Source organism: Gallinula chloropus, assembly GCF_964237585.1.
Source record: "Gallinula chloropus genome assembly, chromosome: 14".
In the NCBI taxonomy this organism is placed as follows: domain Eukaryota; kingdom Metazoa; phylum Chordata; class Aves; order Gruiformes; family Rallidae; genus Gallinula; species Gallinula chloropus.
In genome coordinates this window covers 1,174,290-1,201,603 of record NC_140099.1, presented here as the reverse complement: position 1 = coordinate 1,201,603, position 27,314 = coordinate 1,174,290, and the positions used below count along the sequence as shown (strand labels likewise).

General features: G+C 46.4%; 2 protein-coding genes across 2 annotated transcripts; one reads left to right on the top strand and one right to left on the bottom strand.

Moving 5' to 3' along the window:
* Positions 1 to 228: 228 nt before the first annotated feature.
* On the top strand, positions 229 to 18,036 carry DLGAP5 (DLG associated protein 5; the record flags this gene model as incomplete). The annotated part of the gene is made up of 18 exons (XM_084270565.1): positions 229 to 469; positions 1,647 to 1,855; positions 2,315 to 2,407; positions 2,959 to 3,043; positions 5,112 to 5,216; positions 6,372 to 6,442; positions 7,979 to 8,274; positions 8,657 to 8,778; positions 8,874 to 9,003; positions 9,343 to 9,428; positions 10,278 to 10,438; positions 12,026 to 12,118; positions 13,278 to 13,497; positions 14,620 to 14,869; positions 15,237 to 15,294; positions 16,477 to 16,645; positions 17,030 to 17,079; positions 17,914 to 18,036. 18 exons carry the CDS (start codon positions 229 to 231, stop codon positions 18,034 to 18,036), a joined length of 2,562 nt encoding a protein of 853 aa, XP_084126691.1.
* Positions 18,037 to 20,104: 2,068 nt separating this feature from the next.
* LGALS3 (galectin 3) lies at positions 20,105 to 22,141 on the bottom strand (the record flags this gene model as incomplete). The annotated part of the gene is made up of 5 exons (XM_084270629.1): positions 20,105 to 20,305; positions 20,776 to 20,944; positions 21,218 to 21,306; positions 21,512 to 21,871; positions 22,124 to 22,141. 5 exons carry the CDS (start codon positions 22,139 to 22,141, stop codon positions 20,150 to 20,152), a joined length of 792 nt encoding a protein of 263 aa, XP_084126755.1. The 3' UTR covers positions 20,105 to 20,149.
* Positions 22,142 to 27,314: the final 5,173 nt, after the last annotated feature.

Here is a 27,314-nt window from a genome sequence, read left to right as displayed (position 1 = left end):
ATGTGTGAGTTGTTGAGTGCTTAACAAACTAACTAACCCCTTAAATCAGTAATGATGAACAAAGAAGGGTCATTACTGCAGTTGTCATTTCCATTTTCTTTGGTACACAAACAGAAACGAAGAACCTGCAGCTTACTCTGTGACATGTAAACCCCAATGAAAAGGGGCACACAGAACAGGACAGCTTTATTTCCTAACCACCATCATTTTTTGTCTAGGGTCATCAAGATGGCTGCTCCCTCCCAGTTTGCCAGTCGATACAAAAGGGATTTGAGTACAGAAGCCCTCAGAACAAAAGTTGCCCGAAGAAAATCCATGCTTCAGAAGGAGAACAGGCACAAGCTGTTTGAAAAGGGCAGAAAGTTTGGATTGGCAGATGTCAATGTTCAGCTCTCAAGGGAGAGGGGAATCTCCCAACGAAATGGGATGGGTGAAGTGTGCTTTCAGGAGAACAGCAGTGTGAAACAGAGTAAGTGAAGACTTGTGTTAAATCTCTAAAACTGTCTTCAAGTAGATTTAGTAACACTATCACAGGACCCCAACAGTGGTCGACATCTTAATTTGAAGAAAAGCTTTTAATATTAAACAAACAATAATTACCAGCTCTTCTGTTAAGAAAATCAAGGAAATAAAGTTTTAATACTCCTTTATCCTCCTCACTGCTCTCCTGGTGTGGTGGAAGCTTTGCTCTGATATGTCTGCAGCAGCTGGGAAGTTCAATAAGTGAAAAAACCTGATCTAAAACATCATCTAACATATAACTGGTGTCTGTCATGTGCTTATAGCATGGTTAGAAGTGGGTAATTGAATATTATATACTTATAAATGGGTAAATGCATGGTGTAATTTGATTTTCTAAGCTGCTAGTTTTTGGTGACTTATCTTTCCTCACAGAAAATAGGACCTGTGTTATGTATTGCATTCTGTTTCCCTGGATCATGGAATCTTAGGGCGTAGGGAATTAAGTTAATATTTTAAAATGTTAACAGTTTTCTGTAGAAATGTTTTCCCCCTTGGTATTTTGATAGCAGAATATTATTGGAGGAGGGAGTGTGATTCTGCTCTGATTGACATGAAATTTAAGTAATATCTTGATTATCATCAATAAATTTAAAGTAGGTACTGGGGTTTTTTTCAGATAGGCTTGTAATTCAAGTTTGGCATCATCTTCTGCCTTATTTATTCTCAGCTTGAGACAGACTTGATATCTAAAGGTGACCAAATCTTCAGTTTTCAATGACATTTCAGGTGTTTGAACAGAAAAACTCATACAAATAAACTAAGTAGTTAAAGCGTTAACTTTAATATTAATTACCTTGCAGGAAGAGAAATTAATATGAATTTACAATATTTCTCAAGTGCAGATTTGGGGAGGGATATTTGCAAGTTGAGATTTGCTGCTTAATATTCTTGTAGTGGGAAGGGTTCAAACAATTAAGAGAATTTAAGCTTTCAGCAAGCTGATAGATCACACGTGTTTGCATTGTAAGGCTTTAAGTGAAATTTGCAAGCACAGATTCCAGCCAGTCGTCTTCTCTTTGGCTTGGTATGTCCCTCTTCTATCTTGGAAGAGTTTTGTGAGATTTTGTTGGCTTATTTGTTGGCTGAAAAATGTCTTCAAGATGTTATGACATGTCTGTCCTCAGAGCAACCTACAGATGCAGCCACCAAGAGGATCAACGAGCGCAAGGAGATGCTCCAGCGCTATAAGGAAGAAAAGGAACTTAGGAAGCTGAGAGAGCAAAGAGAGAAAGCAAAAAAGGGTGTGTTTAAAGTTGGGCTGTACAGACCAACTGCACCTGGATTTCTGTCACTTGTACCTGAAGAGCCAGTGATAGCAAAGCCAAAAGAGAAGGTAATAAATGTAGTATTCAATATCTAACTGACATGTGTCTAGTATGCTATATTAAAATTGCTATTTGTATACAAAATGATGTGTATGTTATGCCAAACAGTTTATTTTTAACTACTTCAGAAATAATTACTTTATAATAGGGAACAACAAAGGAGTAAATTGCCTTATTTTTTAAACAACAGAGCTGGAAATCGTACTAGTGAGATGTTGATTTTTAGACTTATGAGACTGTTCTCAGTTCAAAAGCTGGAATGATTCATGTCCAAATGAAACAGCAAAGTTATTTTAGAACTGGGAACTTGTTCCTATTTAGTCAAAACTTTGGAAGTTTTTCAGCTTTACTCGCTTGACCCATTTTGCATGAGTTTGCTGCTTTTCAGGCTTAGGCTTCTAGCCCACTCTAGCAGTGATGGAGGGAATATGTTGTGTTAACTCTTGTTTCCTTGGGGATGTTTCCAGGCAGCTCCTGCTTTCTCTGGGAGGATGACTCGATCAAAGGCCAAGGTCCAAGAAGAAAAAATCATGATACCAACTGCATCAAAGCACTCTACGGTTTGTTTTTATATAAACTTCAGCAAGTAGATTTAGAAAGAGGGATGCAACTGGTCTGGCTGTTAAAGACTGAGGTGAAGGCAGCATTTTTATCTACCCGTTTAAAGAGAAAGGATTGAGTTAGCCCAACTGTGGTACTACTCTGACTTCTTGGAGCCTATATAATGACACATCCAGTGCACGTAGCTGTTAGAATACTATTTATTTTGCTAATTCAGCAGCTTTATGTCATAAAGTTAAAATGATATTTATGTTTTAAACTGTAAAAATGTTTCATTTCACATATCTGAATTTACCAGTTTGAATATGCCTTTATTTTGTTGGGGAATTCTATCAGCAGGAGGTTTTCTTTACCTGGTGTTTTCCATACCGTTTTCTATACTATAAGCCTTAATGCTTATCCTTAATTTCTCTCTACTTTTTAAAGCCCTTTGTGCCATATTCTTTGACCATTTGTTCTCCTGGAGCCTGGGATAGAAAGATAAATAAAGAAATTAGGCTGCTTCATTTCTGGAAATCTTATACTTCATGAAATGCATCTTCTCTTGTAGGTCTGTGCCGACAGGCATAGCAGGCACCCTACGCAAGCAGGATGTAAACAGATGAGTACAGACAAAGCAGCTGAAAAAGAAAAAGGTATGAAAGGAGTAGGATTCCCTGCATCTGATCCTGAAAGGATGCTGCTTGCTTGTTTGTTTTCCCAGTCAGTAGTTGGGACATTATGGGAGGGAGGCAAAGAACCTCTCTGGGGGAGATCAGCAGTATGTTTTTTGGTGCAGGAAATGAGGAGGTTTTGGGATGGCTGTTCTTACTGACCAGGACAAGGGTGGCAGATCATCAAGTGCATGGCTTGAGGTTTCACATGTACTTATTACCTCTGTGAGGAAATGGACTGTGGGACACTAGTTGTCCTGCATGCTCATTAATCACCCTAGGAAAGGGAAAAGAAAAAGGTCAGTAGGCAGAATTATGTGATTGCTGGCTGCCTTAGGATCTGGAGCTGCACAGAGCTTTGTCTTGTGTAGTAGCTGCTGCTGTTACAGAAGTGACTTCACCTGGAAAGATGAAGAATAGCTGATATGGGTAAAATACAAATTTTCCTTGGTATGGTAGGTGGCCTGAAAAATAGCTGATTGTGTGAGGTGTAAATGTCCATCTGTGATCTCTGCATGCAACCACTTGTGTAACTCAGCACAGGAAAAGCTTTGGAAGAGGGAGCCTACTGGCAAGGCTTCTTAGCAGATAACATTGGAGACAGGAGCCCAAGCTTCTGATGTGCACCAGCACAACTGGATAAATGTCTGATTGTCATCTTTAATAAATGACAACTACAATCTCGGGTATTCATAACTTACAGCAGCCCCTTCTGTGTCTGTCACTTCCTATGTGACAGTAACGTTTCTTAAGACGACAATGACACAAACCCCCACAACCCACCCCACCTTTAACGCTGTGGGATACTTTGGACATCAGGAAGAATTTCTAGTCCATGCCTAACTAGATACAACTAAGTCATGTGAAATATCAATGTCAGTGCAAGATATTTGATAACTTAGAGTGAAATGGCTTTCACATCGCTAATTTAATTAGCAAGCAGAAGACCTTTATTTAAATACATTTCAGTAGTGCCATTAGTGAATGCTGAGAAGATCTATTATCAGTGGTTGATATAGCAATTAAAGCAGTTACTTTCTGAAAAATCATCCACTTGACTTCATTATGCTGTTTCTGCTGAATCAAGACTATGCATTATATGTATTTAACCACTAGTATAAGAATGTCAGGGAAGTGAATGTTTGGATTAATCAAATATTGCAGTGATTTATCTAGTATTTTTTTTCACAACTTGTTATTCTAGTGCTCACAGAATTGCAGCTGACATTAAAAACACGAGTAGCATTAATGGTAATCAAGTGGGGCTACTAGATTTCAGGCAAATCTAGAAAGGGAAGGTATGAAAAAAAACCCCTCCTGTTAAATTCCTCTGTGCAGGAGAGTGCTGTTAATTGTGGAAGATATCAGAAACAGTACTAAAATACAAAGCTGAAAACTATTAATGGTAATGGGTAATGCAGTGCATGAACTTGTCATATTTTGTAAAATATTTTGGAGGTAATTCATCTTAAGAATGCTTTGTTAGATTAGCTAAATTGAGACCTTGGAATACTTTCATATGATGACTAGGACATCACTTTGTTACATGGACAGTTTGCTTAATCTTCCAGCTGTGAAAATAACCATGGCCAGTAATTACTCTAGAAATCTTTATCTGTAAAATGGAATGGTGATGAGGATTGGGTGTTGGACCCGATGCTCTCTGGAGGTCACTTCCAACCCCTATGATTGTGTGATTCTGATCGCAGGGGACATTGAGAAGGTTTCCATAAGCTTTCTACATGTCATCCAGTACACTGATACCTGGATGGTCCTGGAGTCCCACTGTCCAGTAAAAACTTCTTTGAGATCCTTGAGAGCATTGCCTAGAGGCAGAGCTGTGCTGTCTGTGTTTAGCACTGCTTGCACTGAACTGACAAAAAAAACAACCCAAACCCACCAAACTTTATCAGTTTGATTCTGGCAAACTAATGCAACTGATAATCACTAGTGCACTTTCCAGGTTTTGGAGAAAGCAGTACTTTTGGTTATATTACTTGAGTACAGCTCTTTATTCAGCTTTGAAAACTGAAATGACCCTTTCTTGCAGTGTTGCAGACTGTGACCCAGACAACCTCCAATGTAAGAATCACCAGAGCAGCAGCCTCTGCAGCAAGGCAGATGCTGAAAACAACATCAGCTCCTGTTGCTCCTGGTAAGTGAGGCAGTGAATGTAGTCCTGCTTGTGTAGCTTAAGCCTCATCTCTAAGTATTTGGAATAGAGTGCTGTAAAGAGATACCATCTAATACTGGGTAAGGGAACACTGGAAACACCACATGTACATCTATATGCTGCTGTTAGGCTCCTTGTCAAATGATATATTAAGGTCTGTTGTCTTTAGGATCTTGCTTGTGTCTCAGACACCCTGTTGTGCTGTTCAGCTTGTTCTAAGCTGTCTCAAGACGTTATGTTCTGTTGTGTAACTATCTCCTTTGAATAGACAGACTGTATGCAGATCATGCCAAGCTGTCACATCCTTAGGAAAGGACTAAATACTTGATTGCTTAGACTCTCATCTGGAGCTCTGTAGCAATGTTTAAAGCAAGATGTTGAAACACATGTTGGACAATTTCCCTCAAAACCCATCAGTGTGGAGCATCAGTATCCAAATAGTAATTATAAACTGATAGAACAAAACCAGAACTGGTAAAGATTTGCCAGTTTGTTGGATCACTGTTTTAAGGACGTATGATTATTAAGTCTGTGATCAGGAACAGACCCCTCTGGAAGAGATGAGAGCGGGTGTTCTTCAGGTCAGGGATTTCTCTTTGTCCATGTTTGTCCCCTTACTAGAATAAGGGAGCTTCATGATCGCTGAAGGCAAAATGATGAGCATATATTCTATTCTCAGGAAATTCTCCAGAATGCTCTGCAGTGTCCCTTGTACTATGCAGGACAAACATTAACCCCTAGCTGATAGCACAGCTTTGATAGCATCAGTTTCAATTCACCAACAGAAATCCTATACCATGTAGAAACAAAAAATCTGCAGTCAAATGACTTGACACCATCTCTTCAGCCTTTAAGGAAATAAGGTGACTTCTATTTGTAGTACCTGACATCATGTAAAGACAATGAATCTGTTTTCCTTTTTTGCTGATCCATCTCCTAATAGGCTGTTAAATCCTAGAGCAGGTTTTCTTTTCAGTGAACCTTTGCAATTAGTTGTCTGCCCTCTAGCCCCTCCCACTCAATAAATAAACCAGTCTCTCCCTGTCTCTAGCTGCTGGGACTTTTACAGCAATCTTTTGGTGAAAGATTGCCTTAATCAGATGCCTTCTTGACCTTTGGGAGTTCCTCTCATTTTAGGTAACCAGTCACAAAGAAAGACGGCGAATGTAGGAAAGCAGAAGAAAGCAGTCAAACCTGACATCAAGGAGGTAGGTCATTTATTATTGGAAATGGAAAAGCAATAAAACTGATTTAAGAGTCAGTAACAGTGGAACTGTATGTCAAATATACTTGTGTTCAAGCAGAGAAGTAATAAGTTCACTAATAACATTGATTTTTGGAAGAAGCTGTATGCAGTTGTATTGCTATATTTTTAAAATGAAGATCAGATGTAGTTTGCTTATATGGTTGACTTGATTGGCAATCAAGATCTGGACAATAATTTAAGTTAGACAAGACACTCTTACATGACATCTCAATTGTCTTGTTTTAACTAGTAAAAATGACCTGTTTGCTGCTTTTATCTGGCACTTGTAAATCTTGGGCAGTTTGTTCCTTTTTGAAACATACACTGAACGTTTCCTTTTCCTGCTGACATGAGACCTCAGGAGCTGAGAAATAAACCTGTTTAGGTTTCAAACCATGAAACAATAAAGCTGGAAAATTTATTCTCTTCAAGGTGGCCACATCCTAATTAAAAGCAGTCATTGAGCATTCACATGCTGACAGTCCTGTGTGAGAACCATCAGTGCCCTTTCTCCATCTCTGCTCTCCACCATTCCCTCTCAACCCAGTGTCCCCCTCATGCCTCCCATCTCCATCCCTGCTCTAGTGTGCTCATAAACCTGATGCAGTTGTGCACAAACGTTGACAGGAGGTTAAGAGGCACTTATATCTTCTTCTGGATAAGTACCTCTTCACAGGCAGGAGCTGCTTTGTGCTGCTACTTGGGAAGCTCTTGCTGTAACCTGGGTCATCTCATTACAAGAAGTGCATTAAAAGTCAGATTTGAGGCTCACATTCCAAGCAAGGGTATCAAAGTATAACAGGGCTTTCAGTAGGTTGAAGCAGCTTATTTTCTGGAAGAACATTCCAAGTTTTGAGCCAACGATATCTTCTAAGTTTTAAGCCTAACAAGGGCTGGTTTGAGCCAATATCTCAGCGTAGGTATCTCAAATGCATCCTGTATGACATGTGGTTGCTCAGCTCATAGGAACGTGGATTCAACTCATTAACTTCTTATTCTCTTTTAATGGCATTCTGTGGTCTTGGTCTGCATTCCTCAGCCATCATCTTATTTTAGCTTGTTCTTTGTACTAGAGTAAGTGAATAAACTGTGATTATTCAACAGGCCTAGTTGGATTTGGAGCCAGAAATTCTGCTCTTGAGGAGCTTATCACCTTAAAGGTGTGGGCTTTTTCTAGGAGTGGGAGCAAGTGTTTGCTAATTTTAATTACTGTTTTGGCAGCAAGGGTGTTCTGCTACCTTAGCCCCTTCAGCAGATTGTTTGCATTCCTCATAGGGAAATGCTGCCCCTGTTGCTAGAGTGATTTACAGGTGTTAAAGCCAGTTGGGCCTATTGGTAAATCATGGTATCTGTACATGTGTGCTATTGCAGAAAGTGACTTACCTGAAGCTGTTCCCTTCCTGATGGCTTCCAGACAGTTGTGTTATCATTCAGCCCACACCTATACTAAACACTTTATTGACTGAATAACATAGTTTGTCTGTTTGTGCTGTTCCAGGTAATTCCTTCTAAACATGAAGTGGGTAAAAATGCTCAACCAGACGCAGCAGTGAAAGATTCAGCAGCTGATTCTGAACACACAGTGTCAATGGAACTTCAACAGGGACAGACCTCAGTGGAAAACATACCAAATCCTACACCAGGGAGACATGCAAAGCGCTCCTTTGCACCTCAGAACTTTGTGTTTCAGCCACTGAGTGGATTGGCAACCTACAAAGTTACACCCATGACTCCTTCTAGGGCAAATGCATTTTTGACACCTGATGCTTTCTGGGATTTTTCAACATCTCCAGTGTAAGATTCTTCCTTCTAATGGCCTCAAATGCAAGTGAAACTCTGGGATGCTTTCTACAAAACCCATCAGCTTTCTAGAGAGATATTCCCTGTGTAACAAGCTGTTGTGTTGTTGAAATACCTGATCATCATGGTCGTTACTGCTGGTTAATCAGATGTGAACTTAACACAAAGCTCTATAATCTTTTAAAGTAAAGCAGTGTCAGGGAATATACAGGGGTTTATTAATTTTAATGAGGGTTGCTTGCATTGTCTAGTGTCACCTCTAAGACAGGCTGCCAAATGGGGTGGGTTTGTGTATTTGGCAATATTTGATATCAATTTTTCAATGTATCTCAACTCTTTTTTTTTTTTTTCTTTTCTTTTTGGTCACTGTTTCTAGCCCTATAGTTGCAAAACCCAGTGAAACTAAGCCACAGGAGCCTCCTTTAAAAAGTCAGATTTCACCTGCTGGTAAAGGCACTCAGGAACAGCAAATCATTACCAGTTTGAAAGGAGAAAAAGGTATGAAGTTCACATTTAGTTTATTGTCCTACTGATGTTGGGGTTGGTTTTTTCCCCACCAGGTTTTGAACAAAAATGCCTTTTGTATTTTTCAGTGAGTGAATCAGATGAGAGAGCTTCCATTCAGCCAGCAGATGAAACAATTCCTGTCTCTACAGATACAACAGCACTTGACATGAAGTCAGATGACATAAGAGAGCAAGAGCACGACGTGCCCTATTTCAGGTTTGTCTTCAGTTGTTTTGCTTCCCTGTTGTCTGTTCTGAGGTCTTCAAGATGAGTAATAAGACATCTTGTGAAGGTTTGCTTATGGTCTGTCAGCAGTGACCTGAGTAGGCACACGTTCCTGCCTCCTTGTGTTTTCCTAAGGAACACAAGCTTGAAGCCACTAGAAAAGACATTTTATCTCAGCCAGTCAGAGAACTAAAAACAGTCAAATGCCTTCTGCTCAGAGAGAGTGTATCCTCTGTGAAAGCAGGAGAGGAACCATTCACAGTCACAAGTAGTGACAGCAGTTGGAGAATTCTCCAAAACCTGATTTTTCCCATTATCTCTTTATTTTAGAAACATTCTTCGGTCCGAGACAGAAAGGCTGATGTCTCAGTGCCACCTGTGGGATGGCAAATTTGAGCTGGACATTCCAGAGGACGGTAAGACCAAAATGCAGTAGGTGTTAGTGGGGGTACTGCAGTCACTGAAGTTGACAGAGGGGAATATGTGTACCCTAGCATATCTGCAAAGGAGAAAGTTGTAGTGAAAGCTGCACTAGATAAAGTTTAGAGCTGTACCTGCTCTGAGGCATGCTTTTTTGTATTGTATGTAGCAGTAGGGTGAGGGGTGATGGTTTTAGAGTAGAAAAGGGAGATTTAGGGTGGATATTAGGAGAAAATTCTTCACTCTGACGTAATGGATCACTGGCACAGGTTGCCCAGAGAGGTGGTGGAGGCCCCATCCCTGGAGACATCCAAGGTCAGGCTTGATGGGGCTCTGAGCGACCTGCTCTAGTGAAGATGTCCCTGCTCACTGCAGAGGTGGGACTAGATGGGCTTTGAAGGTCCCTTCCAACCTCACACATTCGGCGAGTCTGTCTCCTAGTGCTAAAACTTACATGTACTTGGCATGATAGTTCACCAGAGTGAACACAGTGCATACCAGGGTGGTTTTTCTGTTGTCATTTTTAAGTATATTTAAATGTACCAACTTTAAGAGGGTTTTTTTTTAAATAAAATTAAGATTTAATGTAACATAAGTGTCCTTACTTGGGAAAATGAAGATGACTTCTCCTACAGGCAGCAACATTTTTTTTTTTAAAGAAGCAAGATGAGAGCAGTTCAGTCCATAGGTGTGCTCCAGCTGAATTGTATTGCAGCTCTGTATTAAGATGAGCATAGTTCCAGCAAGAAACATATTCCAGGCTCTTCAAATACTTAATTAAACCAGTTGTGACATGAGGGATCATTCTAAGATGTACTTTCTTTCTTGTTTTCTTGTTGCTATAGCTAAAGATCTCATTCGCACCACGCTTGGCCAGACAAGACTGCTCATAGCAGAAAGGTTTAAACAGTTTGAAGGGCTGGTGGATAACTGTGAATTTAAACAGGGAGAAAAAGAAACGATGTGTACAGACTTAGATGGATTTTGGGACATGGTTACTTTTCAGGTAGGTACTTGCATGTTAACCTGCTAAAGTTGGTGGGGTTATTAACAAGCAATGGACTCAAACTATTCTCTTGGGTTTTGAATAGTCAGATTCTGATTATTTTTAAATATAAAAACACTGGTCCTTGTTCAATGCTTTCTGATGGTGAAAAGTGCCCCCTGATAGGCTACAATTTATAATTCGTGGACCTGTTCATCTGTTGTGTCTTCTTGTGGCCTGTCTCTCTTGTTTTTCACTGGAATGAAGGCGTGTAGTCAAGTCTTACTCTGGTTTGGAGTGAGGATACAGTCACAGTGTCGACCTGGACCGAAAGCTAGGAGCTTTGGGAAACTTTGACCCATTGGGACACCTACTTGTGTGACCTGTCCTAGGGACCCTGCTTTGGCAGGGGGGTTGGTCCCAATGATCTCTTGAGGTCCCTTCCAACCCCTATAGTTCTGTGATTCCTGGAGTTCATGAGAAGTAGTAGTTCTGTGCTTCACTCTGAAAATCACACAGAAACTACAATGCCCTTATTTAGGGTGAGCTTGGGTGGTAGGAAGCCTTCATCTCTATTTCTCTTGATGCTTCTGTTGGTTTCAGAATGAAATATAATATTCAAGAATTAGGATCAAAACAGCTCTCAATGGTATTTGTAAATCAGCATTCAGCAAAGGAACTTGTAACTAGTTAAATGCAAAGATGGATTTATTGTTGAGGTTCTAGTTGTAGGTCTTTAATTCCCTCCAGAAAGTGTAAGGGTTTGACCTGCTCATATGTCAGATTTGAGGGGAACTTTGCTGCCCTTTGAACACAGGGTTCCCTACACTCCCCATGTACCAGGAGCAGCTCAGGTTTCTCCTGAGCATCCCCACCTTTTCCCTCAGACACACTTGGAGTCACAGAACTGCTAACCCTGTCCCTTTTTACATTCCTTTTCCTGTTTGTGTCCTCTGAGTTTCAGGGAGGATGTAAAGGACTTGTCACTTCAGTGATAGCTCTGCCTCATGTGGCCTTGCTAGGAGATGAGACAAGCGTCTCTGTGACAGAGCCTAAGGAGGACAAGGCTGTCACACTGAGTGTGGGGCAGGGAGGAGGTGATGCTGCAGAGCTAATTTGTCATGAAGGAGCACAGACTGTGTCATGAAGCTCTTGGGCCAGCAGTTTGGAAGGGCCAACAGGCTTGCATGGCATGTTTCCTACATAATGGGAGACTCGTGTGTGTGTGTTTGGATAAAGACTATTGTGCATTGTGCTGTTCTGCATTCCTTAAATGCAGCCATGGTCAAAGTGCTTTTAAGTTCAGTAGGAGAACAGGTCATGAAACAGCTCTTTCATTTAGATGTAGATCTTACAGAATAATCTTATCCTTCCCTTACCTTTAAACTGCAGAAATGACACCAGCCTTGTAATCTATAGTCTGAAGCTTGTGTATGTTGGCATAACCTTCATGTCATGTGGGATTGTTCAATGCTTGACATGCGTTCAAGTACCTGGGTGCATGACTGTGCTTAAATTTGTTACCTGCTTTTTGTGAAACACTGTTCTGTTGTGAATCTTGAGAAGACTTGGAAACTAAACCTGGGCTTTTCTGGGATTATCCAATAGATAGAAGATGTGAATAAAAAATTTGATGATCTGAGGAAGCTTCAAGACAATAACTGGCAACCACTTGATGTGTCAAGCCAAGCAGTTGTCAAGGTATGAATAGCCCCTAAAGCATGTCCCCTACGGTGTCAAGATGCGACAGTGTGGTGAGGTACCTAAAACAACTAGCAAGCTGCTATTGCAGCAATGAATGCTCTTCTTAAATGGAGGTTTCTTCTAAAGCCTTACTGATCTGGCTTCTTTAGATGTTAATGGTTAAAAATTCAGTGCAGTTCCTCTGAAGATGCACCCTTCTGCCTTGCACCTCCTGGGTGCACTTGCACGAGTTGGTGTTTGCAACGATAGTTGTCTCTCTTGGCTAGGAAGATTAGCACTAAGAATTATGACTCTTGGGGACTCTGCTAGGAAGACTAGTAAGTCTGTTTAAATTTAGAACAGAAATTTATGCTTCAGATGTAGAACTGAAGGTTCAGCTTTCTCTGGACCACCGGTATTGTTTCCAAGCTGAAGAGGAAACCACATGGGCATGTGGCAGTGACTGGCTGCTGGGTTTGAGCTGAGAGTGCTAAATTATAATGATGTCCCATTAATACAGCACCACTAGTAGCATTATGCCACTAATGGTTCTGTCCAAAATAAGTTATTGCTTATTGCAAAATAAGCTTTAATGTAAGCCATTCTATCTACTCTTTGGTTTGGAATATAGAATTGCTCCTAATGACTGAATAATGAATTTCACTTACACTGCCTAAACTATCCAGTTCCTTGAGGCTGCTCAACTAGCCATAACAGCAATCTGAAGGTCGGTAAGAAACTCCAGGCACTGAAAGCTGGAGGGAATGAGGTCTGTGTGAGCTGCCTGTAAATGTCAGGGAAGCCTACAGATGGTGCAAGACACAAAACTGCCTTTGAAAATGTGAATTCCGGGAGCTCACGCTGGCTGGCTGCTCTCTGTCCTGCGGTTACTTGATCTCCCTGCCACTAGGAGTCCCTGTATCCCACTTTTTTAAAAAATGCTCGCTGGATTTGTTAGGGGAAAAAAAAAAAGTTGTGCTGAGTAGTTCTGAACTGCTGGCTCAGTACAAACAACCCTTAATACTGTCAGCACAAACGATCCATAGTAGTCCAAGAGATTCTGGAGGTGAGCTGAGACCTCCAGCATGTCTCTGTGTGGCCATCAGCCATGTGTCTGTGTGCAACTCCTTCTGTCCAAAGCTTCCAGATGTGACTTGAGGCTTCCTTACCATTTCAGAAAAAGACTGTCCTGAATGGAGTGTCTAAACCAAAGCTGGGAGCAGCTGGCAGAGCTGCTGCCCGAAGCCGCCTTGCTGCTATAAAGGCAGTGATGAGGGATAAGATGAAGCACGACAGAGCTCTTGATTGTACACAACAGGAGAAACTGCCAGAAGTAGAAAAAGTGGTTTTTGAAGGAGGATTTTTCAGAATTGAAAGCCCTGTGAAAACCTTTCCAGGTGGGTGACACTTCATTGTGATTTCTGTGACCTTGAGGAGAGCTTATTAACCAGTCTCACTGGGGAGAGAAGTTTTTCTGTTTGTAATGGATACAACTCCTGTACTGGACACAATTAATATTTCAACCAGTGGTTAATTACACAGGGATCCAAAGTAAACTTGTTCTACAGGAATGTACTGATCTGAGTGATTATGGCAACATGAAATCTCTACTTTGAGAGGTAAAAGCAGCTGGTTCATAGTTTTTCAGCATGTTTAACAATGAAGACTTAACTCCTAGACTTAGCCAGCAAGCCTGTTCTTCAAAGACAATGCAGGGTTATGCCCTCTACTTGCAAGACTGGAATTGGGATTTGTTTTAAATCTCTTGCTGTGCTGTCATCAAAACTGTGAATAGAGTACCCCTGTAACCTGCATTCACCTTCAACAAATCCATAGTATGGTTCCAGTCTGCTATAAAAGCTGTTTAATAGCATTTTTTGAGCAAATGCTTAAAATGCATCTTTATTTTCAAGGACTTTCTTGTTACAATCTACTTGAAGCCAGTGTTTTCAGTAATCCTTGATCCTTTGGGACTTGTTTGTTTTCCCATTTCTAGCTCACAAGATGACTTTGCATTTCCCAGTTTGTTTATTTGTGTAGATCTCTTCTCTCATCACAAGACCAGGAATTTCTTTGTGTGCTTCTTGCTCACTACTAAGAGCAGACCTTCTGAAAAGCTTTGAGCAGCACTGGTTTAAGCAAGCTCTAGCAGAGGAGCCGTTATAAGAAGCAATTTTAAAGCTGTGTCTTTTAAGTTGTATTAAAATTACCTAATTTGAAAGCTGGGAATTAATGACAACCTTCACCAGATGGACTGTTTAAATGTTTCAGGTTCTTTGTGAAGAGGTTACTAAATTGCTTAGCTGGTGTTAAGGTGGTTTTGTAACTAATTGACCTGCTCTTGTCACCTTTTTTTCAGCTTCTCCTTGCAGTGTACATAAGATTTCAATGCAACATTTGCATAAGACAATCCAGCAAGCAGAAAGTAATAGTGTTCCTAGCCAGAATCCAGACAAACAGTTAATTTAATCTTCTGGAAACTACCTTAGCTATTAAACACATTAAACACCCTTTTTCAGGCTTGCTGTCAAAGTCACCTCGCAGATCTTCCCAGCGGGCTTCCCAAAAACTGGCAACTCCCAGGTCATCCAGTAGAGCTCTGCTTCAGAGTGTTCCTCCTGCTCTCCATAACCCAGAGGATCCAACTGCAAGCCAAACCACGCCGGTGCTCACAGGCTTCCAACCAGCACAGCATTTAAAAACACACCAGTTTCCCACTGGGAGACCTTCCCTGCTGGATAAACTCCCCGGTGATTTTCTTGACCAAAGGTAGACATGTTAAGGCAGCTTTTAGTTTAATTCCTACAAATAATTTTATAGTTTTAACTGAAATAATTAACATTAATACCCATTAAATATTACCTTTCAACTTGACAGTGATAAAGGTTGCAAAGTACATGTGTCTTTTCCTTCCCTTGGGCAAATATTAAGAGCTTTGCCCAATTTTAATTTTATTCTTGGGGTAGGAGTTTTCTTTTATTGCCCAGAGAATATGATACAGCCCAGAGAATGTGATACAACAACCAAGCATAACTTCCCATTAAATTGTAAGATCAGCTGGCTAGGTCAAGAGATGATTGAATGTGATTGATGGAGGTGACTGAGAAGAATGAAAACATCTTGGTTTCTCTTTCAGCATTTCCCTAGTCCCAGAAGAACACTGTCCTGTTGCTGGCACAGCAGAGGGAACTAAGGTAACTCAGGCATTGCTCATGTATGTGTGTTAAAGACTTTATTATCATTAGCAAAAATTAAAGTTCTCTTTATTAGTCCCAGATGTTTGGATTTCTGATTGATTCCTCATCAGGATATCTCCTGTGATCTGCAGGCTGGTGCTTTTCCTTCTCAGTATGGACATGGATAAGGACCTGCTGCAATTTGGGGACCTTGTTTTGCTCTTGGGGAGCTCGCTGTCTTGTTGGCTGCTCTGATGACAACTTGTTGCTTGGGCAGGCAATGTTCCTTTGAAGTCAAATACCCCTTTTCTGGTGTGAATTTTAATTACTTTTCCATTTGGGGACCCTGACTAAAGACAACAAGTGATATTTAGCTGTCTGGGTCCTCGTGCTGCCAGAGCAGAGATCGGGCTGTTACGCTACGTGAAGGTATAGCAAGAGCAGTGTTGCTGATGTAAACCCAGGCCCTGAAATGTCTGCAGGCTTGGTGACACACCTACATTTGAGCAGCCTTAAATAAAAGAATAACCAAACCCCAAAACAAACAAAAAAAACCCCAGCAGGAATGTGGCCTCTGTAGTTTAAATAGTGATGCTGCTCTACTCAGCGAAAGTCAGAGCTCTGTGGTTACTCATCCTTTAGTACCATTCATTGGCAATGGAGTGTCTTAATTTTATATAATAACCTTGGTTACTAATTTGTTCTTAGGCCTTTTACTTCCTTCTTTCCCTGTCAAATGAGAACTTGCTGCTGGTTGGCGATGTGGCTCTCTGGGGAAAGCTTTAACTTGTGGTGGTGCTGATAGGTTTTGCTCTGGGTGAAGTCTCACTAGAGAAGTGCCAAAAAACATTCTGAGGATGTTCGAGTTCAAAACCTGTCCCATGGGAGAACTTCCTTTACATAAAGTGATTATCAAGCTTCCAGGGGGAAACATTTTGTGTGAGATGGGTGGCAGCATTGTCCTGCCTGTGTGTTGTACAGGGTCTGGAGTTAAAATCCCATCTCTCCTGGCTCTCTGAAATCTGCAGATCGGATGTATGGCCTGGGCTTAACGTGACAGGCTTGCACAGGCTTCTGTAAACTCATCCCTCCCTGCTTTCACTGATGCTTTCCCCTTGCCCCTCAAGGAGGCAGATACAATGACTGCAGACATCTCAGCCTCTTTGGGGGCAAGGAACAATCAAAATCCTTTGGTTTCAGGTGCTGGAAAATCCTAGCAGTGAATTAAAGGTACTGGATGGTGTGGAAGAGATGGAGCTGTCTGCTGCAGAGCAACAAGGACAAGATACCGTTGTGTGCAGTCCAGAGGAGGTGACCTGTGTGAGGCCTGACTTGGCTCAGCCTGAAGAACCAAACCCACACCAAGCAGGTGTGTATCTTAAAGCTGTTTCACACAGTGTGTGGTATTGCTGGGGCTTTTTATTCCAAAGTTTTAGGGTAGCCTAAATATTACTCTTGGAAATGGCCCTCCCTGTAGCTTGGTTAATCTTTGTGTGCTGATAGCAAAGCCTCCTTTAGCTAGAATGGCTTCAATGTGCCTTGCACATGAGCAAACACCATGCCTCAGCTTTTTCCATGTGATATGGGGAGGAGAAAGCTGATAGAAAAGGGTTGAAGTAAATACAGACAGTTTTGGTGGGGGGCTTCATGGTGGTTTAACCCCCCCAGAAAATGCAGAAAACACCTTTGGTAGCATCAGACTTAAAACTTTTTACCTTTTTTTATTTTTAAATGAAATGTTCTTATTTTTCAGACTTTTCCTGTAGTGATTTAACATCCCTGGGCAGAAATCCTTTTGATATGGTAAGCTGACCTTCAGTTTTACTTGACTACACCAACCTGCATGCTCCAGTACTGTTTCCCTTGCCTGCAGAATCTGTTATCACAACGTTAAATGCTGTGACACCAGGCCAGTTCAGCTCACCCTCAGGAGGAGCCTCCATCCCTGCCTCCCTGCTTGGGCTCACTATTGCACATGATCAATGTGGGATGAACTGAGATATTCTTATCAGATCCATCCTTTAAATTTTATTTCTTTGTAAATATTTACTAACATAACAAACAGTTTGGCATTTTTCCTCCACTGTCAGAATTTTCCAGCTCTGTCCCATCCCATTTTTTTATAGCTTTTAACTTTTAGAGTATATCTAGAGTATAGTCAAGGCCAGGTTGGATGGGGCCCTGGACAACCTTGTATAGCTCCAGGCCTGGGGGTTGGTGGCCCTGCCTGTGGCAGGGGGTTGGAACTCTGTGATCCTTGGAGTCCCTTCCAACCCAGATCATTCTATGATTCTATGATCTGTAGTATACTTAAGCAGGTTTCACATCTGTCTGGCTGATCCAGCCTTTGCTACTCCAAAGCTGTGCTGTGCCTGTGGAAATGAGAGTCCAGAGAAGTGTGTGCTTCTCCCCTTCCTTTGGCAAAAGCATTTGCTGCCCCACAATGTCTAAGAGGCCTCCAAAGCAGGCACCAAACCTCCCCTGATGGGAATTGCTGTTGGCCTGGTGTTCATCCAGATGTCCTCAGAGAAAAGAGAATTGACTCTTAGCTGCTTCAGTGTGTCACTGCAGCGCCGCTGTGCGGAACAGGTACCTGACCCTCTGGTGCTTAACTTCACTCTCTGGTTTCTCCCACAGCCCATGCTGGATGCTGAGCTGCCCTTCACCCCAGTCAAGAGCAAAGCCCAGATGTTTGCAGCAAGGGAATCATTCAGCGACCTTATTGTATTTTCTCCCCTTTCTCCCTCTGGGAAGAAGTGAGTGACTTGACACTCAAAACATGTAAATTGTATTAACCAACCCCCCTTCCCAAACCCATGGAAGATACCTGAAACACCCTCTGCTTCCCTGTGTTCTGAGTGAATGGATACCTGTAATATTTTGTAATGCAACTTGTGAAAAAATTTAGTAATGTTTTATGGGGCAGTCCTTACACCCCCTAAGTGCCAGCCCTGTGTTAGCACAGGGTGTTCGCTGGCTGGACCCGCTGTACCCAGTGACTATTTTAATTTGTGTAACTCCCTGTATTTCCTGTTTACTTCAAGTCATAAAACTATTCATCTTTAAGCTTTTTCTGTCCTGACCTTGCTTACCTTGTGAATTATAAGACATGAGGGCAGCTGCTGGGGGTAAGACCCAGCCTGTTGCACCCCCAAAAGCTCTGTTTCCTACTCCGTGCTGCGGTGAGGGTACTGCTGCACCCTCAGGCTCGGTGCTGCCTGCACTAACAGCTCTGATCAGCAGATGCCACAGGGTTGGTGTGTGTCACACTTTCCTGCAAGAATCTTCCTGGCAGTTTAACAACCACTTTGTAAGAGTAGAAACTCTCAGTACAAGGATTTCAAAGTCAGGTAGTGTCTCCTCCTGGCAGTGTATTAAAATAGGCATTGATTAGGATTTCCTTTAGGATGCAGTTATCTGTTGAATATCTTTAAATACCTTGGAGCCAAACCCTGTTCTGCGTGTTTTTATGTGAAAAACCTCTGAACCTCTTTCTCTGAGCCCTTGACATGTTAAGCTCAGGCTCTGCTCACATCTTACTCGTTCTGTTACCTGGACTGCAGTATATTTACATGTAAGGAGTATGCCAGTTGTATGTACTCTACATTTGAGGAGGAGCATTAGAGTGCCTCCAGTTGTTACACCATACAAATACCTGACTGGGCTGCTGGTTGTGAGGGTGACCCCAGTGCGATACACACACGCTCCCCACTGGCCTTTATGTTAACCCAAGGGACGGAACACAAACCCTGGGGCAGGAACCATTCCTGCTACAGCTGGGGAACCTCATCCCACCAACGTTGTGACCTGGAAGCTGTGCACTCATTGCACTGAAATAAACAGAGGAAGCTAATGTGAGTTGGTGTTACCACACTGGGCTTTCTTCATTACTAACCTCCAGCTACAGGGCTGGTTTCAACCCAAAATAGCTCTCCATGACTTGCCTGCTCTGTTCTGTCGTTAAGGCTGTGTAATGAATAATGGTTAATGAGGGATTCCTGACAGCTCTACATGCTTCAGCCAGAGTTGGCCCACTGGGCTGGGCTGCTGCATCTGCTGGAAATTTCACTGCTTGGCTTGTTGTAACTTGGCATCTCAGGGTATAAATGAAGTGACTGTTCTGAGACATGTCAAAGGGATCCTTGAGAACCCTGGCAGCGGCCCTTGCGGGGTTCTTGTTTTGCAGGCGAGCCCAGAGGAATGACTCATGGCAAAGGGAACATATTTTTCTGACTCATGAGGTGGACTTGCCAATAAACCACCCCACCCCACCCTTGAAACCGGTCTCGGCTCACGCAGAAAGATGAGGCTTGTGACCCGTTGCGGGGAGTACGTAACGCTTGTGCAAGCTGGATCTCTGCTCAGGACACGCTGATTTAGGCTGCCAGGGATGGGACTTTGAAGAGAATGAGGGATAACTCTTCTGGACATGGCCTAGGGGAGAGGCTTTGCTTCCTCCAGCTAAAATTTAGGGCAGATATTTCCCCCTCTTGAAGGAATACTCAGAGGCTCTCACGTATTCCGTGTTTCCTAGAGGACAACTCCAACTTACCTCTTTGAAGCCGGATTGTGCAACTCCCCTGGGAGGGAAACAAGCGCAACGAAGGAGTTCTGTTCCCATTCCTTCAGTGCAAAAGGAGTAACTACTCTGCTTTGCAGAGCAACTGAGGTTCTCCATCTCTACAGCAAGAATTTGGATACTTCCACACTTGAACACGGCTCGCTGGAGGATGCCATGGCTTTTGAGAGCTCACTGAAACCAATTCTTACCAGTGAACATATGCTTTATTACCCCAACACCTTTGTGTAAGGAGGCCCTTGTGTTACAGCCAGGTTAGGAGCACTGAGTAAGGGTACAATGATGCCACCATGATTAGATCATGCTGGGTGTAACGCTGCTGAGGGTGATGTCCCCAGCGATGCACAGCCTGGTGATCTCGTTCAGCCTCTTCTCGCGGAAGTTGTACTGCAGCAAGTGAGCATCGTTGACTGCCACCTTGAAGTGATCCATCTCACAAAGGATCTGGAGCTGCAACAAAAACCCAAAATCACTCAAAAAATAACCACCAGATTTGTCCTACAACAGGGTTTCACACCACAGACTTGAGTGGGTTGGTACCACCTAAAGGTGCCGGCTGAGTCCGACCCACAGGCACCTCCCAGGTGATGAAACACTGGTGCCCTTTGCCTTCCCTGAAGCTCTGCTGTCCTCCTCCTCCTCTGTTTTAGCCCACAGTTTGTGTCTCCTTCTGAATGACCCTATGGTGTCACCAACTGTGGGCATGTTTTGGAGGAGAAAAAGCTCATGGAGAGAGTTTGGCTGCTCCTGGGGGAAATCTTTTACAGAAACTGACCCAAATGGCTGCAGGAGGAGGATTCAACACTAAATGGGAATAACAGAAGTGGGGAGAAACCCCCCCTGGGCTGCTGGACCTGGAGGAGGGGGTAGGAAGGGGAGACAGACAGCCAAGGAAGGGCCCTTGGCTGGTTATTAGCTACCTTGAAGGGTTTTCCAGCTTCAAATGGAAACCTAGGAGCTGTCCTGTCCTCCTTCCCCCAGTTATTCTGGAACATGGAATTGCAGACGATGACTCTCCTGTTGTCTTCATTGAAGCGGGGATTGAAGTGGAAGGCGATGTCATTCCCCCTCTTGAAATCCAGGGAAAACCTGCAGAGACAGTACCAGAATCACTGGGATGTTTCTCCAAAAGCCCTGGGGGTCTGATGGGGTCTGCCAAAAGTAGCAGCAAGTGGGTGGAACCCCCCCTCACCCCCTGCTGAGCAATGACAGGGCATTTCTGGCAGCTTCTCCGTATTTATTTAACAGAACAGTTGATTTTAGACTGAATGGGTGTTACTCAAAGCACATTCCAGCCCCTGGCTCCATCTGGCAGCACCCCACGGACACGCAGCCTGCCCTCAGTGCTGGATGCCCTGGTACCTGCTAGGGTTGGGGTTGACGGTCCCGGTGATGGTTATGAGCATTCGAGGGACGAGTCCTGCCTGCAGGGGCAGCTCGTAGGGGATTTTCTGTGAGACAGCAGGGATTTAGAGTTACCAAAAAAGCACATCAACACCTCGCACGTGGGCTGGGGGCTTGCTGTGCCCAGCCATGCCACACACACCCCCCCCCCCCCCCCCCCCCCGGGGACAGCCAGCCCCCAGGGTCCCTCCCCTGACCAGTCAAAATCCCACAAGGGAGACAGAAACCTGTAAAACCTGATGGAGCCATTACCAGGGGAGGAGCTGGACCCCCTTGCGGAGGGGAGGGCCCAAATCCAGGACCGCTGGGTGGTTGTCCGGGGGCAGAATACGGCCCTGGTCCGGCTGGTGCTCCAGGGAAGGCTCCTGGTGCTCCTGGATACGATCCTGGTCCTGCTGGTCCTCCAGGATATGGCCCTGGTGCTCCAGGATACGGCCCCGGGGCTCCAGGATATGCTCCTGGTGCTGCTGGTGAGCCGGGATAGGTCCCCGGAGGGCTGGGGTACGCTGGGAACCCCCCAGGAGCCTGTGGCTGGTTCCCCCAGGAGGGCCAGCCTTGGGGTGGGGGGGCGTTGGGGTTGGGGTTGTTGCCAGTGGACAAAGCATCAGATAACTGGGGACAGAGGGAGAGGGAGGAGGGTTAGTGGGTGACGGTCATCCCACAGTTGAGTCCCCCAGCACACACCTTTCCAGCTGGAGCCTACAGCTCAGTTTGGGGGGCTGGGGGGGAGCGCCTGGGCTGGGGTTTCCAGCAGAGCTGGGGTTTCCAGCAGGTCTGGCCCCAGGCCCACCAAAGGTCCCCGCTTCAAGGAAGCAAACTGGTCCCAGCCCAGCTTTTAGTATTTCCCAAGCAAGCCATACTCACAGAGAAAGGGTCCGACATCGTTCCTGAAACAAGGAGGAAAACGAGGCTTAAGTCAGTGTTAACATCCCCTACCCCAACCCAGAGGTGTTTGAGGAGAGTCTCAGCCCCCCCTGCGTTACCTGCCTGGCAGAGCCGACAGCTCCTGCACCTCAGAACAAACCCTGGGCTGATACCTGGGGGAGAGAGGGAGGGTCACCAGCCTGAGCAGCTCCGGGGGTGGATGGATCGGTGGGCTTGGTGTTGCTGCAAGGCTGTGGTTGAGCTTCCAACGCTGCTGGTGTCAAGTGGAGAGGGAAAACCAGGCTGCAGGGACCTGGTGCTGCTCTGTCCCAGGAGCTCTGGGGTCCCTCCCGGCTCTCCATGTGTTTTCATGTGGTTTTTGGTCTTTGCTACTTGGGAAGAACCACACACGGTGTCCTGAGCCGCATGAGCACTCTCATCAGAAGAAGGACATGAACCTGTTGTAGCACATCCAGAGGAGGCCACAGAAAGGATCCCAGGGCTGGAGCACCTCTACTATGAATCCAGGCTGAGAGACCTGGGCTGGTTCAGCCTGGAGAAGTGAAAGCTCCAGGGGGAGCTTATAGCTGCCTCCCAGTGCCTGAAGGGGCTACAGGAAAGCTGGGGAGGAGGGACTGTTCCTGAGGGCATGGAGCAACAGGATGAGGGGGGATAGTTTTAGAGCAGAAAAGGGAGATTTAGGTTGGCTATTAGGAAAAGGGTGGTGGATCCCTGGCACAGGTTGCCCAGAGAGGTGGTGGAGGCCCCATCCCTGGAGACATTCAAGATCAGGCTTGATGGGGCTCTGAGCGACCTGCTCTAGTGAAGATGTCCCTGCTCACTGCAGGGTGGGACTAGATGGGCTTTGAAGGTCCCTTCCCACCTATCACATTCTATGAGTCTGTGATTCTGTCCTCCAGGAACCTGGAGCTCTGCACTTGTTCTACCCAAAAAGGCCCCAGGGCTGCCGCTCCTACCCATCAGGAACACTTACTCCAGCCTCAAAACCCTTTTAATAATGGAAAAACCCCAAAGGCACAGTCTGCAGCAGAGCTCCTCCATGGGATGAGTAACGTGGGCATCGCCCACCCGTGTCCCGTGGCCGCAGCCGCCGCGTTACTCACTTCCCCGTCCCGTGGCATCTCCATGAGACAGCCCAAACAGAGTCCCTGGGGGGCTGGAGCTGCAACCACAGGGTGGGTACAGGGGGACCAGACCAGGGCAGCATGTGAGGGACCCCCCAAGAAGAACACGTGTGCTCCCAGCCAGCAGATAGAAGCTGTTTGAGGTGCAGGGAGCTGCAGCACAGCCAGACAGGTACCTGCAGCGCGCAGGAACAGCCTGGCCTGAGCCGGATTCCTCCCGGCAAAGGGCACTGGGAGGAGGAAAAGGGGGGAAAAGCAAAGGGAGAGGCAGAAACGGGGCAAGGAAAGGGAAAAATCCACACTGCAGAGGAGGGGAATTCTTTCTGTGAGAACACTCAGGCACATGAAGGTCACGGCAAACCTGCCCGCCCTGCCCTAGCAGGGACAACACTCCCCCCCTCACCCCCCTCACCCCCCCCCGAGTTTTTTACAGCTGGTAAATACACCCCCCACCCCCTCCTTTCCCTGCGAAACGTTCCCCCCCTTCCCCCAGCCCCTGTGGTTTCGCACCCAGAAGCCTGAACTGTTGGGACGGCGCCCGGCCCTTCGCTCTGTGGGGTTCGCTGTTTCTTTACTGAGGCTCCAGGAGACCCTCCCCTGGGTCCTGGCAGGTTTGGGCGAGCCCCAGGTCCTGGCTGCTCTGGCGAGGGGTCCCCCTGCTCCCCCCTTCCTCCTCCCTGCGGTACCTCGGGGAGAAGCGAGCTGACTGCCTGTGACAGATGCTGTGCAGGGTCTCCTGTGTCCCCCGCCGGGACCGGGATGGTCTTGCAAATCCCCGGGGCCCGTTGGTCGCCCCGTCCTCTCCCGCCCCCGAGGGGTCCGTGCCCGCTGCCCCGGGGCAGAGCCGAGCTGAGCCCCACGGTTTGGGGCTGCCAAACCTCGCCGAGCCCCGACCCGCCGAGGGGAAATCAGCCGTAGGGGGGGTGTCCCGGCACAGACATCCCCAGACACCCCCGGTATTTCCACTCCAAAGCGGAAAAACTTCAGTTTGGGAGAGAAACCGGGTTTCTCCCCCCCGGCGCTGCTCCTGCCGCGGCTTCTGGGATCTCTCCGGCCTCCCGCACAGCGACACTCCCCCCACCCCCACCCCTCCGCCTGGTTTTTGGGCTACCCCAGCACCCCACGGGCTGCAGACACCCTCCGAGCTGCTCAACACCCACCACCCCGCAGCTACCCCAGGCAGCCCCAAAGGCGGCCAGACCCGCCTGTCCTCTCCGGCCGCTGCGGTTAACCGCGGGCTCCAGCCGCCCGGCCACGCACCGCTGTCCCGGCTCCGCAATCAACCCTTTCCCTGCCTTAGCCCCGCTGCTGCTCGCCCTCGGGGGCCCAAGGGATCGGTGCACCCACTCACCGTGCGTGCGGCAGCTCCCGGCTGAGGCTCCTGGGCTGGGCTGGGCTCCCGGGGGGACACGGACGGGGACACCCCGCCTGCTCGGGGCGGGGCCGGGGCGGGGAGAGTCACTCCCAGAACCATCGTTTAATTTCCCTTTATTAAGCGATGACACTTCCCCACCCCCCCCTCCCACTCCCCCCTCAGGCAAAGTGACACAGGGAAAAATTTGGGCTTCTCGAGGGGGGGTTGTTCCCACCCGCCAGAGGGTTTCATCCTCCTCGGGAAGACACAGATTGTCTTTCAAGCTTCAAAAAAGAGCCCAAACCACTTTGTTCTCACCCAAAACTGGTCGAGGATGGCTGCTGGGGGCACGATTTTACCACAGGTGAAAGAAAATAAAGCACACCCCTCCCCAAAAAAGCCCCCAAAAAAGGGGTTTTCAAGGCTGAAATGCTGATGTGCTGGGGGAGAGGGGGAAGGAAACACCCCCCCTCACATAAAACCAGGACTCGGTTTGGCTCCGGATGCCTTTTGATACTGGTTAACCCCACACTGCAGACCGTACACACCTACCTGGGACATCACCAGGGGGGGTTATAAGCTCAAAACAACCACCATATAATACCTAGAAGGGACACTGTGTGCTTCTCAGGCTTGAATTACAGTCAGGTGTCTCCAGGGAACCGCAGGTGGTTGGGAGGAATTAATAGACAGCAATTAAGGGTAATAAAGATCTGTTGACATTCAGTTTGTGGTGCTGGAGATGTCTGAACACCTGAGGAAAAGCACCGCTATGTCCAGCCATCCCCCAGTCCCCACAGCCAACCAAAAGTCAGAGCATGTTATTAGCACGCTTTAATTGGCGTCATTAAAGACACAGAGACTACTTCTTTAAGGCAGTGGCTGAACTATATGGCTTCGCTGGTAGGGCAGCTGGTACCAAAATAAAACCAGGCAGAAAGCTCTTGGGTTTGATGAATTTTAGTGTAACTTCTTCCACCGGCCTGGAGTTCAGCACCCTTCACCTTTGTGTGGTATCACAGGGATCTGGACACAACTTGCAGGGATGAAACCCCCATAAAGCTGGTGAGAGGGATGCTGGGGACACCTGAGGGCACAACCCCCACGGGATGCTCCACTCGGGCCAATGGGAACCCCAAGGTGATGTCTGTGAGGCAGCGCTCCGGGCTTGGGGCAGGGGGCTGGAGAGGTCCCTGGGGGAGAAGGACCTGGGGGTGTGGGGTGACTGCAGACTGAACGTGAGCCAGCAGTGTGCCTGGGTGGCCAACAGCATCCTGGCCTGTGTCAGGAATGGTGTGACCAGCAGGAATAGGTGATTGTTCCGTTGTACAGTGAGGCTGCACCTCGAGTGCTGGGTCCAGTTCTGGGCTCCTCACCATCAGAAGGACATTGGGGTCCTGGAGGTCACTCAAAGGCTCCAGTGAGGTTTGTTCACCTGGTTTTTCCCAGTTCCAATGCTGTAAACTCTGCGCCCCCAGCTACACAACAGGTACACAGAGCATTAAAAAAAACCCCCAAACTTAATTAAAAGGGAAAATGCAAATCAGCATCTGATTCCTTCACTTAAATAAGCCAAGCAGCAGCGAGGATGCCGAGCGAGCATCCCTTCAGCGTTCGTGGGGCGGGTGCTGAGAGCCCCGTGCATGCAGAGCATGTGCACATGCCCACAAAAGAGGTTTTGCAGTTACAGCTGGGGATTCCCAGCCCTTTACTGGGTCCCAGTACCCCTCGCTCCACGCTGACCTCTGTCAGGAGTTCGTGTCTTCTCCTGCACCTTCAGTTCAAAAGGCTCCAGCCCCAGGCAGAGCTGTCTCTGAAACGTTAAGTATCTTCCCATGAATTAATTTAAATTGCTAATGGGAAATTCATGACCAGGAAGATGCTTCTCCCTTGTCTTCTTAGCGGTGAACTGGTGGGAAGGAAATTAATGCAGGGGGCAAAAGCTCAATGGCACAGAGACCCAGTGCCCCTTACCCAGCAGCCCACCGCACACCCACCTCACAATTCCTGGGGCCTGACTGGTGTGTGGAGTCAGCTCCAGCCATCACACAACGTTTGGGGGCTGATGTACCACTGAGGCTGTGCCCAGCACCTTTGGGGTGCCACACACTGCACCAGCCCCAGGGTGTCACCTCCGTTTGGGCCCAGCACACCACCAGCTCTCACCCCCAGCTCTCCCTGCTCCATAAGCACACCACGGGCTGCTCCTCCATCACCTGCCTGGTTCATCCCAAAGCCCTGGGAGGACCCAGCAAACAGCCTCCTGCTGAGAAGCTGACAGCCCTTTTGGGGGAGGTGGCTCAAAGAGCTCCCTCAGCCCCCTCATCGCTCCCCCCCCCCCTCCAACATCACCACGCTCCAGAGACAAATGCCAGGCAGGGGAGGGTTGAGTCACTCAGGTTTGAGGGCAGAGCAAGCAGAGGGAGCTGACAAAGGGCGACAGCACTCATGGCATCGTCCCCACTGCTCACACCTACCTCGGTGTGTCCAGCCAAGCCCAGGCTTGCTCCTGTCCCCCCAGCAGCTTCCTTTTATTCTCTCTTTCTAAAGCACAGAGCAAAACTCCTGCCTTTGCAGCGTCCTTGGTGCCCTGCTGGGAGGGCACAGCCCCCCCGGCTCCCTCCGGCTCTGCCAGGGGCAGGACAAGGGCGCGTCCATCCCCGGAGAGCTTCACACGCCTTCGCCCAGCACA